Consider the following 16,269-nt stretch of genomic DNA (forward strand, 5'->3'; position numbering starts at 1 on the left):
AATTTCATTCTCTAACGACATTTTTAAAAGACAACATTTACATAGCTTGTTGTTTGTATATAGAAATATAGTTGATTCTCATATATTGACCTTGTAGCCAATGACCTTGTTAAATCCACTTACTGAGAGTTTTATTCATAGATTCTTTTGGATTTTCTACATATAATTATGTCATCTACAAGTAATGATAGTTTTATTTCTTTCCAATCCTTATTCTTTTATATTTTTCCCTCTCTTTTTGCATAGGCTAGTATCTCCTGTGCAATGTTGAACAGAAGAGCTGATAGGGACATCCTTGTCTCAGTTCCAATCTTAGAGATATCTTTCAGTATTTCACTATTAAGTGGGATGTTTGCTTTAGATATTTTAGTGATATTCTTGTTTAAGTTAAGGGAATTCCTTTCTCTTCCTAAGCTGCTAAATGGGCTTAATTGTTTTTTCATAAAATCATGAATGGGTATTGATTTTATGAAGTGATTTTTCTGCATCTACAAAATAGATCATCATATAATTTTTCATTTTTATTCTACTGACATTTATCTTTATTCCTACTGATTGATTTCTGAATGTTAAGCTAGTCTCTCATTCCTGAAATAAACTCAACCCTCAACCTAGCAGTATTGTATTTTTCTATCCATAATTATTTTTGGTGAGATTTTTGCAGCTATGTTCATAAGAGATTGGCATTTAATTTTGTCAGATTTGGTATCAAGGTGGTGAAATCAAAATGAGTCAGGAAGTATTTCTTTTCTGGAAGAGTTTGTGTTAATTTGATATTTTTTTCCCTTTATGTGTTCGAATGAAAACTCTTGATGACACACTTTAGAACTAGTATTGTAGGCCACATTTTGGGAAACAATGGTCTAGAACAAAGCTTAAAGCATGAAATAATCCATTCCTGTCAGTTTGAATGCTGTCATTTTTATTTCCTCCCTATGCAGCATCAGCCACTTTACCTTTTCTTTCCTGGCTGTGTGGGGCTCAGCTAAAGTCAACACACAGGAGAGTGGTGAGGCCATTTGAGACCAAGCCTGGTCCTCAGGACTACGCTCTCCCTGCCACCAGGCGGCCTGCCCCAGCCCTGCTCAGCCACATCCACACTCCTCTGATAGAATGAATGCCCTCGATGGCGTCCCCTTCAAGGTGCCCAATGGCTTTGTGACAGACACAGAGCCCCTTCCTGGGCTAGAGCTCAGCATCCCAGCTTGCAGGGAGCTTCTGCTGGGCTCTATGGTAAGTATATCTCTCTGTCCATCTATTTCTTGTTCCTGGGTCTGTAGATGTGATGCTGAGACTCATGGGCCTTGTTCCTTGATTTTAAAAGGCAGCCAGGCCAGAGCGCCTGGGGTAACTCAGTTGGTTAAGCAACTGACTCTTGACCTCAGCTCAGGTCTTGATCTCAGGGTCTTGATCTCAGGGCTATGAGTTCAAGCCCCTTGTTGTACTCCACACCCAGTGTGGAGCCTACATACATACATGCGTACACACATATATAAATGGCCAACAAGTCCATTGCTGGTATATTCTAGAAAGTTAGACATGACCCAAGGGGAAAAGTTTCATGAAGAAGGCTGGTGGCCTCGTGATGGGGATTATTTAGTAGGTCTTATTTTAAGCTGAGAATAACCGGAAGCTGCCTATAGGAAGTGACTGAGAGACTTTGCAGAGATACTCCAATTCCTCTCTTCCCTGTCAGTCTGCTGCCATGTCTAAAATTCTACCATTTAGAATCATTCTTGGGAACTAAGACACTATCTTCAGGATCCTCTGTTAAAATGCAGACTGTTACATGGGAACCATTAGAAGGGATTACTGTTCCATTGACCCAAAGCACATCTGCCCTGGAGGCACCCTGGAAATGCCCCATGCCCCACAGCTCACACACTGGGATACGAACCTAGTGTCTGCGCTGGTACCACATACCTTCAAGATACACATAATTATTTAACTTCTGGGAGAGTCCAGCTTACCTGAAGGTTTTAGGGGAACCTATTGCATTAGTATTCTAACAGATATTTCATGAGATAGAATGCAAAATTCACATGGATTATTTATTTATTTTAAAGATTTTATTTTATTTTATTCATGAGAGACACACAGAGAGAGGCAGAGACATAGGCAGAGGGAGAAGCAGGCTCCATGCAGGGAGCCTGATGTGGGACTTGATCCTAGGACCCGGGATCATGCCCTGAGCCAAAGGCAGACGCTCAACTGCTGGGCCATCCAGGCATCTCATTCACATGGATTTTTAAAAATGAAAGAACAGAATTGCAAAAAAACTATGGAACTGGTGCCGGGCCACTCAGACTGTTATGTGGTCATTCTCTACAGTCTTCAGGGTACTTTGTAAAAAAAATTCTGGGAGGATCTAGTGTGGCCCTCACTCATTTTACACATGAGAAACCTGAAGTCCAGAAAAGGGAAATGATTCATTCATAGTTAGGGGTCATGGCAAGACTAAAACCCAGGTCCTAACTCCAAATTGTTTTGTATTAGCTGAGAGCAGGTTTGGAACATGAGACACTGTACAGGTAATGCTCCAAGGCAGAAAAGCAGGTTGCAGGAAGTGAGGTGCCCAAAGTACAATCCATGAAGGAAGGAGCTTGGGTGACTTGGGAGCACATAAGCAGGAGACTCAGTGCAGTTTTGTTTTATCTGTAAAACTTTGGACCAAGATCTCCAGAAGGGAAATATGCTTTGTAAAACCTAGAGCATGGTGTCTGGGGGCCCATCCTCTTTGAGGCAGGAGCTCTCACTTTTCCCAGGCAGCCTGCGTTGTGGGCTCTTGCCCTGGCAGTAGAACTTGTGTCATGGGAAGAGGAATTCATTTTACTAAACTCAAATGGAGATGGATTATCACAGCTTTTCCCTCCCTGCTGAGCTCAGCCCAAGCTGGGAAGAAGCTATCCTGAAAGTTACTTCTCTTAGAAGCAGAATTTGGGCACCTTTCTGCCAAATCTACATCTGGTATCCTGGCCCAGGTGCTGACCCCAGCTCTGCCCCCTACCCAGCGAGGGTATCTGTACTCTCTTGAGCCTATTTCCATTCCTGGGCTCCCATTTCTTTTACTGCTGGGCCAATCTAACAAACAGAGAAGCATGGGATTTCAAGTATGATTTACAGCCTCTCCCAGTAAGTCCTCTGGAGTTCATCAGACTGTATCCCCAGTGTTGTAACTTGGAATACATTTTCCCATAACAACAATGTTATAGGTAGTGGTTAGATTGCCAGGCAAACCTACAGTTCTCTAAAGGGAAAAGTAATAATCAGAGCTATCATTATTGAGCACCTGCTGTGCACTAGGCCTGTGCTTAGGTGCTTTTTGTACATTCATTCTTCTCTCTCATATTTATGATAACCCTTTTAGCAGGTATGTGTCCCTACCCCATGGCACGGGAAACCAAAGCTCCTACCCAACTGATGTACTTGTGATTAACACAGCCAGGATTCCACCACATGTCTGTCAGACTCCAAAGCCCATGTCCACCCCATCCACCCTACTGCCTTCACCCTTTCTTCTGTACTTAAAGCTTTGGCAAGTCTGTGTTGTTTCATCATTTTCCTATATTTTTTAAGATTTTATTTATTTATTCATGAGAGGCACACAGAGAGAGAGAGAGAGAGAGAGAGAGAGGCAGAGACACGTGCAGAGGGAGAAGCAGACTCCACGCAGGGAGCCCGACGTGGAACTCCATCCCGGGTCTCCAGGATCACACCCTGGGCTGAAGGCAGCGTTAAACCGCTGAGCCACCGGGGCTGCCCATAGTTTTCCTTTAATTAGCGTTAATTGCCCTAACAAAAAATATTTTTAGAGAAAAAATACATTCACATTATTTAAAAATGAAAAAAACAAAACCCACCATGAAATCATATACAGCAGGGTTTGATAAACATTTTCTGTAAAAGGCCAGATAGTAAAAGCTGGTGATTACTCAACTCTGTTGCTGTAGGGAAAAAGCAGCCATAGTTCTGGAAAGAAGTGAGTAGGTAGGTTTGTGTTCAAATAACACTTTATCTACAAAGGCAAGGGGATTGGGCAGTGTGGCTCAAGGGCAGCTTGAAGGCTTTGGGAGAGTGAACAGCCTCCTCCTGACACCTTCCTATCTACCCAGTTCCTCAGCTCCACCCCCGCACTGGAGATATGTTTCTCATATTCTGTGTATACTCCCAGGGGGATTCTTATGTGTATACAGACATGCAAGTACAGCCATTTCTTCCTTTTTTACACCAAAGGTAACATTTTATATACACTGTTTTTCTTAACTTTTTTGCCTAATATATTTTAAAATCTTTCCATATGGGTACATAGAAAGCTTCTTTGGTTTTATTTTTCATTGTGTAGCATTCATGGCATTACATGGATATATTATACTTTATTGAATGAGTGCCCTCTTGATGGACACTTGGGTCCTTTCCAGTTTTTTGCCATGACAAACAATGGTGCAGGGAATGACTATGTGCAAATCCCTTCTTGAATTTGTTTTAAGTATTTTTCCAAATTGCCCTCTGTAGGGATCATACTGATGTATATCCCAGCCAGCACTCTACAAGAGGCCTGTACCTCCCACACTCTCCAATAGAGTATCCTCAGACTTTAGATCTTTGCTGAGGGGTAGGCGGATGATATCTCAGTTTTGATTTGCCTTTCTCTTATCATAGGTGAAGTTGAGCAACTATTTGTGTGTTTGTTTTTTATTTTAGATTTTTTTAAAATTTATTTACTCATGAGAGACACACAGAGAGAGGCAGAGACATAGGCAGAGGGAGAAGCAGGCTCCCTGTGGGGAGCCTGATACAGGACTTGATCCCAGGACCTTGGCATCACAACCTGAGATGAAGGCAGACACTCAACCACTGAGCCACCCAGGTGCCCCTCTTCACCCATCCATTTATTCTGCACATACTTACAAATGTCCCCTCTGGGCCAGGCCTGCCTGGGCCTTTAGGATGCAGAAGGGACTAAGACACAGCTCAGTCAAGGAGACACCCTGGAACCACCAAGTTATGTTCCTCTTCCCAACTGAGGATTGTGTCAGGACAGGAGGGAACAGTGTCTGTGATCTAAGTGTCTGAGTATCTGTCTTTCTGCCTCTCCTGCCCCTCACAAATACTACTTCCCCAGCCTCACTCTTCGTTCATTGGCCATTACCAAGCACAGAGATTGCTTTTTTTTTTTTTTTTTAATTTTACAGTTTTTAATGCAGTTTTGTATTTCTGGTTCTTATTTTTAAAGGTAGGCAACAGGAATACTTTATTTCTGACTCATTTATAAATTTTCAAATTAGATTATTTTTTAAAAGATTTTATTTATTTACTTGACACAGAGAGAGAGCACAAAAGCAGGGGGAGCGGCAGACAGAGAGAGAGGGAGAAGCAGGCTCCTGGCTGAGCAGAGAGCCTAATGAGTGGCTCCATCCCAGGACCCTGGGATCATGACCTGAGCCAAAGGCAGACGCTCAAACACTGAGCCACCCAGGCGCCCCTAAAGTTAGATTATTTATGTGAGCTCCAGACTGCCTTTTTTTTAGGTGGTCTGACACACAGTAAAGAAAGCACTGTCACACGGACAGAGAAATCCCAGTTTAAGCCACTCGACACCAATCTGACCTCCAGCAAATTAAAGTTTCCCAGCCTCATTTTCATGATCTAACACCAGAACGTACTAAGTAGAGTTTAACAGAGATGAGTGATTTTTACATTTCCTGGCCCGCAAAGTAACCTCTAATGGCATCAAACGGGAAGGGGCAGGTATTACTCCATTGAGAGGTTTGTGTGCCTCGGTGGGCATCCAAGGCTGGGTGCTCGCTGGCAAATAAATGGTGCTGGGCTGTCTCTTAAGAAGACTTAGAAAGTTTCTTTGCTAAGAACAAGTTTTATTGGAGGCATTTTTTAAAGCTGCCATTGTTCAGTTACATGCTGAATGGCAAAGAGACTTAGATATTGGATTTCAATACATCTCATTCTATTAACCTATTCCTCATTATGTCTCTCAGGCAGAGTTTACCATTCGATTGTTATCGATATCCAACCCCCCCCCCCGCGCCCCGTCCCCCCAGTGCTAGCTAAAACTGGGGCAGAGGGTGGGTGGTGATGGATACCTGGGGTGCAGAATCGGGGGAAGCTGCCCAGGCCTGGCAAGTTTTTGGCTGAACAGGTTCCCCGGAGGCAAGGGGGTCAGGGCTGCGCCCCCCTGGCCCCGGTTTGGGCCGCAGAACCTCACGTCGACGCCTCTCCCTGCAGCACGACTTCAGCCTGGAGAGGAAGGCGCTCTTCTGGGTGGAGGCTGTCCTCCGGGGACCCTGCCCGGTCCAGTGCGACGCCCCGGGAACGGCGTCAGCCCCTCCCGCCTGGCTCTTGCTGGTCAGCCCGGACCCAGGCCCTGAGGCCGGGCCCCCGCCGCGGCTGGACGAGGAGGACGACGGCCAGGAGGACGAGCACGAGCACGAGCACGAGCACGAAGACGAGGAGGAGCAGGGCGAGGAGGTGGAGCAGGGCGAGGACCGCGACCAGGAGGAAGCCGCCTCTGCCGAGGAGGAGGAGCCGGGGCCCCGCAGCCCCCCGCCCGGCTCCCCCGCGAGCCCCGGCCCCGGCCCCGCCCGCTACTCGCTGGACGTGCTGCGCGGCGTGAGGTCGGAGCTGGCCGGGGCGCGGCGGCGGCTCTCCGAGGGCAGGCTGGCCGCCCGGCCCCGCGCGCTCCTGCACCGCCTCCGCCAGCGCGCGCTGAGCCTCTGCCCCGGCCCCGCGCCCCCGCCCGCGCCCGCGCCCCCCCGCGCCCCGGCGCCGCCCCCGCGGCCCTCCACGGCCGGCGCCGTGCCCCCGCTGCGGAGCCACAAGCCCACGGTCGCGGTAAGGCCCGCGCAGGCAAGGCCCCCGGCAGGCGGTCCGGGGTCCCAGCCCACCCTCCCTCCTCTCGCCCCCTCCGGCGGGCTTTACCTGTTCTCCTCCGGCCCTGTACGCGCTGCCCTTCCTGTGGTCCTTGGCCTAGAATATTCCCTCTTTTCCGCTCTGTTTTTGCTTCTATTAGGGCACATGTCACAATAATTGTAATTATCCAGTACCTGGCTGTGTCTTCCCATGCAATAGGAATTCTTTTAGGAAAGGGATTAGAGGGCCTTCATTTTTTGTTTCCAGGGCACCCGGCAGCGGACTGGCCCCTAGGGGGTGCTCAGTGACCGCTCGTTGAATTAATGAACGTGACTCCAATCCAGGTTGTCCCCCACTGAGTAAGGCTTCCCGAAGGATGGGTGACCTGGAGGCTCAATCCGGGGATACGCAGGGAGCATTTATCTCCTGCTCGGCACTGAATTAGTTGAAATAGACAAGTCAAAACCTCGGGACAAGGAGAGTTGGCCCCGGGGGTGTGCACCAGACAGCATGCATAGTGGGAGGGATCAGGTGTAGACAGAGAGGAGGTGACAGTTTTTGCAGACCAGGAAGGTTTCAGGACAGAGATGTGCATGTGGAAGAACCAGGAGCAGAACTGAATTTCAAGTGAAACCAGTGAAGACCCCTCACTTTGCCACCTCTGAGGCCTTCTATCTAATTCTATAGTCACGGTCGTGTGCCTTTTTTTAAGAGGTTCAAGTTCTGTAAGTACCAAACTCCATAAAATCTGGATCTGGAGCAGATGGAGTGGGTCAAGACTGATAGCCAAAGGTGACAGTCGGGCACAGCTTTCTACCCCCTAGCTGCCCTACAATCAGGCCAGGAGTTACAACAGAATAAGGCCCAGGTAAAATTTAAATCCAAAAGACAGACTAGAGGTCTGGCTCTTCTTGCTCACTGGGGTGTGACCTTTGGCAAGTCACTGAACTGATCTGAGCTATCCCCTCTCTATCTGTAACTCGGGCCACTTCACCTCACACAGCTGTTCAGCGCAAACACAGAGAAGAGGCTCTGTGAACTGGACAGGTCACACCATGTCAAGGACCAGACCTTAATGCCAGGATGGCTCTACCCTGGTCCAGATTAAACTGAACTCTAGCAACAACCCTGTGCAGGGAATGGGGCCCATGTTATGCAGAGGAGAAAGTTGGGGCAGAGGACAGTTAAGAGTCATTTTTAGGGTCACAAGGGTAGACTCAGATCCTAAGATATTGGCGGTCAAAAGCAGACCTTGGGGTAAGGTCATGGCAGAAAAACCCCTGAAAAGATAAGGAGGGGTGGACAGTTCACGTCACACATATACACTCTGCCCCAGGAGCCAGGACAGCAGCTGGGCTTTCCTCAGGGAGAAGGGGACAGGGCTGGTCTATTCAGGGTTGGCAGGTAGGTACTTCTTTATGAGGATGATGCCAGGCAAACTGATTGAAATGCCTTCGAGCCACCCTCCTTGCTCTAGTGTCTGTGTGGGTCTCCCCAGCACATAGCTGTGCCCAGTCCCTACCCTGCTTTGTGCCCTGCCAAGCCCTAGACCAGCCAAACTGAAGGAGGAAGATCTATCCCTGCTCCCCACTCACTAAGGCATAGGGTAAAGAACGCTGAATTAGATTCTGAGTAGGGCTCAGGTCCCCAATGTGTGTTGCTTCCCCAGTCATTAACTTCTCTGAAGCTCAATTTCCATGTCTGTAAAATGGGATAATAGGATGAACCTATCATATTTTTCTTGTGGAAAAATGTCTTGCCCAGCCAGATGTCACTTCCAGTGGTAACTGACACATCCAGCCTGTCTGTATTTCAGTCCCTCAGCCCGTACACCTGCCTGCCACCTCTTGGTGGGGTGCCTCAGCGTCCTAGTGCCTGCAGATCACACCCTGCTTCTGCTGACCTGCTGTCTGCCCTGAGCCAGGAGGAGCAGGACCTCATTGGGCCAGTGGTTGCCCTAGGGTATCCTCTGCATAGGGCCATTGGGGCTCTGCAGAAGACAGGGCGGCAGAGCCTGAGCCAGGTAGGTGAATGAGGGGCCCTAGACTGGGGGGCTGGGGGGCTGGAGCCAGGCAAGTAGCCAAGTAGTTTTTGTCTCTAACTTGAAACAGTTTTGTTTCCTTCTTTTAGAAGCAGAACCTAAGCCTGGCGTTAATTGCTGAGAGTTATGAGCAAGTTTCTAGATCCTAATGCTATTTTCTCCATAAAGGCTTATCAGGAATCCCCATGCTCACTTGGAGAGTTTTAATATTCTACTCCTGTCCTAGTCTCTGCCTAAAGCACAGGGAGCTGGAACTTTGAGCAGCCAGTAATCTCTCCAGAGACACCAAATAGAACTTTCTGTAATGAAAGAGCTGTTTTATATCTGGGTTGTCCACCAGCCTTATGTGGCTACTTGAAATATGGCTAATATGACCAAGAAACTGAATTTTTTATTTTACTTAATTGAAATTATAATAGCCACTGTGGCTGGCTACTAGCTACTATGTGGGATGGCACAGCTCTAAGCACTTCCCTCAATGAACAGTTTATCCATATTCATATCCATCTTTTCCTCTTTTGATCTACCCATCCATCCAGTCTAGTCAACAGTACTCACTGGGCACTTCCTAGGTGTTTAGATGCAGCTAGGAGCTATGGGGGAACCTCTTCTTAGTGGAAGGGGCTACAAAGAATTTATGGCCATTCTTAATCGAGCACAAGGAAGGTCCAGTGATCACCAAAGGCTTCGTGGAGGTGCCACATCTTGGGCTGGGCTTCAAGGATGAATAAACTCTGGATTTTAAGGAAGGAGAAGGAATGATATTCCAAGCAGGAGGAACAGTGTGAGCAAAGGAGTAGAAATAGCAAGGAAGGGTTTGGGAGGCCCTGATCCAACCTGTCTTGCTGGAGTAGAGGGTACATGATGCAGACTGGTAGGAAGTAAGACAGGGAAGGGAAATCAAGAGCAGATTGAGGGTATTTTGAGGGCTGGGCTGAGACGTTTATAAATAACCCACTAACAAAAGGAAGGAATGGAAGGATTATGAGTAGCAGCAGGAGGTCACACTGCATGCCATTACCTAAACCTCCCTTCCCGCGCCTGAAGATTACATCCTGCTTCACATTGTTTTCAGAAAATGTGGGCTCTTTTGGTTGGAAAGCTGAGCTGCAGGTATCAAAAGGTCCCAGGGCAGTTGGCACTTATTCCTTTCTTCTGTCTCTGCCCCATCACCATCAGAGGCCTTGGATACTCTCTCTATAATCACTGGTCACTGCCATATGTTGGGTGCCTGAGGTCCAGAGCTGCCTCTTCCTGGACAAGGCAGTGACAAAAGAGGGACTTTCACACTGGAGCTGAGGCAGGATGTGCTGCTGCCAGATTGAGGAGGTGGGCAAATGTACCTGCTTCTGCTCTCCTCTGGCTTCATCAGTCCTGGAGGAGAACTTCCAACATGATGACCCCTGTGTGGCTAACATGGGGCTGCTGACATTTACTGAACACCTTTGTGCCAGTCCCTCAGTCTGAGAGTATTCAATTAGGTCTTCTCCATTCTGCAAGGTTGTCACCACTGTGCCCACTTTGCACATGAGGAAACTGAGGCCAGGGAGATACATATAACCAATCAGTGGAAGAGTCAGGGTTGAGGCCAGACTGGTTTGACTCTCAATCTTTGTTGCGTGGTACTTTTCCTCATTTTCTGTGTGAGAACCTTCCAGGGAAACAAAATCTCAGGCCGATCTGAGATTTAAGAGTAGGTCTAAAGTTGTCCTCATCTTCAGCTGCTGCTGAAAGTCAGGACCCTGGCCAAGAAGCTGGCCAGGAGGATTGTGAAGGACCATGCCCACTGTGAGGGCTCTGACATGCCCCGTACTCCCTGCACTCCCTTGAGCCCTTGAGCTCCTATGACAAGGCCAAGGCCTCAGGCTCTCACTGGGAGGGGGTGGGTCTGAAGGTTGGAACCAGCTTGGAGCCCTGGCTCTCTGTGGGTAATTGGAAGAATCCCACTGCATCAGGAACATGGTGTTTCCAGATATGCACTGACCACCTGCCTGACTAGCCGGATCTCTGGGTGGTCTTCTTCCATGGTGGTCGGTCGGAGCCAAGCTCTGAGGCACGGGCCTGAAGGGCCATTGGATGACTTCATCTGTCTTCCCCCACCAACTTACTATTTCTCTGTATTCTGTGAAGTTCCACCATTAACTGAGCAACTCCTTTGGGTTCAGAGATTCCTTCCCCATTAAAGAATATACGCTATAGGGCAGCCTGGGTGGCTTAGCGGTTAGCGCCACCTTCAGCCCAGGGCATGACCCTGGAGACCCAGGATCTAGTCCCACAGAGCCTACTTCTCCCTCTGCCTCTCTCTCTCTCTCTCTCTCTCTCTCTCATGAATGGATAAAATAAAAATAAAATCTTAAAAAAAAAAAAAGAATATACGCTATAGTAAACCTTTCTGGCCAGGAATTAATGGCAGATGGTCCAGGAAAGCGAGCATCAGGTGACAGAGACAGAGCATTTAGAAGAGCCAGGGAGAAAGGAGGAGATAGAAAATACAAGCTTTGTCCATCATTCCTTCTTTCCTTCCACAAGAATTGATGTGCCCACTGGCTGCCTACAGGACAGCATGGGTGGCATGTATGAGCATCCACAGGCCAGGCCCAGACTTGGTATGGGATTCCAGGCACCTCGGGGTCCCTCTTAAACCTCACTTTCCCTCTTTACAGAATGGAGCGAGAATATGTGTTTATAACCAATGATTGCTGAGGGCCCCACTGGGGAGTGAAAGTCATCCTTACCCACCCTGGGGCCTGACACAGACCTGTTGGCTTCTACAGTCTCAAAGGCCTAAAAGTTGGCTAAGCAGCAGAATCTGTAGATCTGCAGGACCTACTCTGGAGGATCCCAATCAGTGGATCTGGAGTGTGCCCAAGGGCCTATCATGTTAAGGATCTGAAGGTGGTTCTGATACACAGCCTGCCATGGGGTGTACTGGTTTGAGGTCAGCTATCCCTTGAGTCAGTGGTTCTCAGCCTTGACTACACATTAGAATTATCTGGAGAGCTAGAAAAATCCCAGTGCCCAGACTGCCTCCAAGACCAATTATATCAGAGCCTCTGGAGGCAAGCATCAGTGGTTTATGGGTAGTTGTGTTAAAGCTCCTCCCAGGTAGCTGCAGTTAGCACCAAGGCGAAGAACCTTTGTTGTGGATGAACCAAGAGGCCAAGGGAGCATCCAGCATCTGCTCTTGACTTGCTCATGTTTTTAACCTTTGGAAATCCTGTCTACTTTCCAGGCAGCCCAGAGCCCCTCCTCTAGCACTGGGCCACTGATGGACAAAGCTGAGAGGTCAGGTATCTAGGCCCTAGTCCTGGATCCCTGGGCAAGCTACCCACCCTGCTTGGACGTGTTTCTTCAACTGCACAGGGAGGGCTTGGCTCGGTGGTTTACAAAACATGCTCAGAGCCAAGGTATAGGTGTCCTGAGGTCGGAGCACTGGACTCCTGGCTCCCCTGCTCCTACTCCCAGTTCTCCCAGAGCAGCTCAACTCTCCCATTATGGTTGTAGGCTCTTGATGCTTGGACAGCTCAGAGGCCAAAACAGTTTGAAAATCATTTATCTGTATGATCCATGCTTTCTGCCCAGCTCTGAAGGTCTGCAGAAACCCTACCTGTTTCTTCTCCACTTATCCCCATAATTTTTATGGCCTGGAGCCTTCATTTGACATTGACTCTTTATAAACCTTGCTTTGACTTGCCTGGTGCTCAGGATTTCCCGTATTTGGTTCATCTCCCTCACTAAGTTTTGAGCTCGAAAGTAGTTCTTAATTCATTTTATAAACACAGCATAACTTTATTGAACTCCTTCTGCCTGCCACACTGGGTGCTGCCACAGTAGTGAACAACTGATAGAACTCTTCCCTCGTGGAGCAAAAAGTTAAATGAGAATGCTGAGAAAGATAGTAGAACAACTAGAGCTGTATGTGCTGTGATGAGGGAAGCACAGGTCCTGTGGGAGCAGCAAGCAAGGCACTCAGTGGAGACTAAGGGCAGAGGCCCCCCAGGGAAGAGGAGCAAGGCTGGCCTTGGCTAAGCGGAGGGATGCAGAGGCCTGGGGATGCCGAGGGAGAAGCGAGCAGAAGCCCCCCCCCCCGGGGGGGGGGCAGGACTTTGGGCCCTGGTAGGAGCCCATACTTCATCCTGAGGGCAAAAGCAGCTCCTGGTGACTAAGCAGGGAGTGACTTGAACAGGTCCTCAGCCCTGTGGTCTCTTCATCTGTCCTGCTCCCCTTGCCAGCACTGGGGCTCCTGTGGTCCTGGATGGTAGAGATGTATGTGTCTGGGACAGGGTGGGTGGCACAGGTATGGATGCTGAAGAGGATGCTTCGCACAGGTGGGTGCTCACTAGGAAGGGGGAACATAGTGCAATGGGTGGTGGGTGAGGCACCTGTACCTCCGGTCAGTCCCACTCCCCAGTTAGGTTCTGGGAATACCTTAGCTCACACTGACAGCACTTTTCCTGGATTACAGCCCCCCACTGGGGACTGTTGGTAAGAACCTGCTGCCCACCCATCCCCAGGTCTACGGAGGGGGCCTCTGTCCCTCCTCTATTGGCTCACAGGGTCCCTGAGGCCATTTTGTGTGTGGTAGGTTGACTTATCAGCCTGGTCTGAGCTCAGGCCTCCCTAAGGTCCCCAGGGTGCCTCCTCTACCCCCTCTGTTGCCCCTGCCACTGCTCTTATCACCCCCTTGTACCTTCTTCTGGCCCAGTTTCTCAGCTACCTTAGTGCTTGCGACCGGCTGCTGCGGCAAGGCTACGAGGAGGGGCTGGTGGAGGAGGCCATGGAAATGTTCCAGTTCTCTGAGAGCCAGGTCAGCAGGGCCACCTGCCTGGGCCTAGGGGAAGGGGCGGCAGGGATGGGATTGCACACACAAGCCTAGTGTGCGGGGGCACACCAGTGCCAGAGCCGGAGCCTGGAGCTCATCAGGAGATAGCCTGCTTGCTCAGCCCTGGGGAGAAGGAGACAGCCCAGGGAGGTGAAGCATGGGGGAGAGGAGGGAAACGGGAGGCAGAGCTTTCTTGTTATTTAGCTGAATCAACACAACAAGTATTATCAAATGCCTACTCTGTCAGACACACAGAGGGTAGCTGTGCACAGCACGAAGACATAAACTCAGCTCAGGGAGTTTGCTGCCTGGAAACCCAGAATGCAGGCAAATGTGGGCCCAGTGGAATGTTCTGAGTGCCCAGTGTGCATGGCCTGGCCCCAATGGGCTGCTGGCCCAGGCTCTGCCGAGCACCTCTCCACAGAGGCTGAGGCAAGGACAGAGGGCTGGGAGAGGTGCCAAGGAGGAGAAAGGGAGGAGAAGCAGGGACTCTTCAAGCACTGGGGCAAGAGGAGGAAGGAAGGCAGAGGCTGTGCTGTGTGAAACTTCGGCAGGGTTTGGGGCTTGGGCAGAGACCCCAGGCTGTACATCCTCTGGGCACCAGGATGCAGCCTCCTTCTTTCTGCCCCAGTGCCCAAGCACAGGCAGTCAGCCAGCAATGAGCTGGAGTGAGGGAGTAAAGCCAGAATGGAGCCAGTGGCCAGGCCTCTCTCCTTGGCACAGGAAGGGATGTGTAGGCCCATGTCACCCTGAGGTGTAGGAAAAATGCAGGTGCTGCCCAGGATCAGGATCAGGCTTACCTGGCCTGGGGAGTCCCTAGCTTCCTGGGAATAGATACAGTGGGTACCAGAGAAGTGGCTCCCCAGGGAGGTGGCTATCCTGGCAAAGTCCCCAGCATTCTCTGCTTCCCCTTCCTCAGGCAGGGGAGTTCCTGCGCCTCTGGGAACAGTTCAGCGACATGGGCTTCCACCAGGACCGGATCAAGGAAGTGCTGCTGGTCCACGGCAATCGCAGTGAGCAAGCCCTGGAGGAGCTGGTAGCCTGTGCCCAGTGATGGCTGGTGCATTCCACAATGCCTGTGCATCCCCATCCCGCACCAGACCTGGAAATCCATTCTAACTGTATTATTAAGACTACATAAGAGGGGTGCCCAGCTGGCTCAGTTGGAGGAGGAGCATGTGGCTCTTGAACTCAGGGTTGTGAATTTGAGCCCCACATTGGGTGTAGAGATTACTTTAAAAAATAATAAACTTAAAAAGATTATATAAGAGTAACAGTGATGCATGCTCTTTGTAAAAATGTAAATAATCCCAAAGGTAGAGGTAAATACTGTAGGGGAGGCAAAACTTTACCCATTTTTGGTTTTCAGCTGGGGCACCTCAAGGAAAAGACAGATTAAGAAGAGAAAAACTGATTAATGCATGTAGCACACATCGTGTGGGAGAAACCTCAATGAAAAGCAACTCAAAGCAGCAGTTAGAACTCTGGCTTATATAGCATCTTCAACAAAGAGCAGTGAATTTGTAGAGAAATGACAGAATAAAGGAAACCAGTTTCGGGCTTCCAGGGATGGCACGCTGTTGGGTGAGCAGAGTGGTGTAAATATGAGGAAGCAGCAAACTGAGTAGGTTTGTTTGCAGATTCCTCTGGAGCTTGTCTGGGCTGATAAGAATCTGTCTCCAGAAAGGGAGAATTTATACCTGTAAGCAAAAAGTGGGGCTAGGGTCGAGGGAGCTTTTTTTTCTGCATTTGTTGCTTCTTAATTACCTTCTACTTAAAATAATTTTTATGTCAAAGAGACATATTTTGGGGTGACATTCGGTCTTTTTCAGTACTAAAACAATCGGCTGAAAGAGTTGAAAGTGGTTGCCTCTGGGGAAGAGCAGATGGAGAGCATGGACAAGGAACTGTGTTTTTTCCTACAAGCCTTGTAAAACTACCTGTCTTTAAACTATACACAGTAGTAACTGTGATTTTAAGAATATTAAAACAAATAAATGGTGGGCAGTTCTTTTCAGTCCTGTGGGCTCCTGGACTTAGTGTGGAAAGAACATCTAACTGTGGTTCAGAAAGCCTAATTTCTTATTTTGTTTCTGCCGCTGACTGGCTCAAGGCCTCTTTGGGCCTCATTTTCCCCAGGAAAAGTGGAGAGACTGAACCTGGCTGCTATCCGTAGGAATCCTTGAAGACTTTGTTAAAGAGTCCCAGGACCTACTCCTGGGTGATCTGATTTAGAAAGTCCAGCTTGGCAGCCTCAGAGAGGCTTTTTTCGTTTTGGTTTTGTGTTTGGTGGGCAGCAAAGCAAGGTTTATTGAGCGATAGCAAAGTGATAGTACAAAGCTCCCAAGGAGGGAGGGGACCAGAGAGGGTTTCCCCTGTTTTGTTTTTATAAGAAGCTCTCTGGGGGGAATTTTAAAAAAGATTTATCTATCTATCTATCTATCTATCTATCTATCTATCTATCTATCTTCTGCAGGGGGCGGGGGGGGGGGGGTTGGGGGTGGAGAGAACACAGAAGTAGAGGGAGAGAGAAGCAGACTCC

The 16,269-nt window shown here is 48.9% G+C and overlaps 1 protein-coding gene across 1 annotated transcript; it reads left to right on the forward strand.

The window, feature by feature from the left end:
* Positions 1-1,098: 1,098 nt before the first annotated feature.
* UBAP1L (ubiquitin associated protein 1 like) lies at positions 1,099-16,088 on the forward strand. The gene is made up of 5 exons (XM_041746555.1): positions 1,099-1,233; positions 6,241-6,846; positions 8,681-8,887; positions 13,611-13,712; positions 14,647-16,088. The coding sequence occupies exons 1-5, from the start codon at positions 1,114-1,116 to the stop codon at positions 14,779-14,781; spliced, it is 1,170 nt and encodes a 389-aa protein (XP_041602489.1). The 5' UTR covers positions 1,099-1,113; the 3' UTR covers positions 14,782-16,088.
* Positions 16,089-16,269: the final 181 nt, after the last annotated feature.

This window comes from Vulpes lagopus, chromosome 2 (assembly GCF_018345385.1).
Source record: "Vulpes lagopus strain Blue_001 chromosome 2, ASM1834538v1, whole genome shotgun sequence".
NCBI lineage: Eukaryota > Metazoa > Chordata > Mammalia > Carnivora > Canidae > Vulpes > Vulpes lagopus.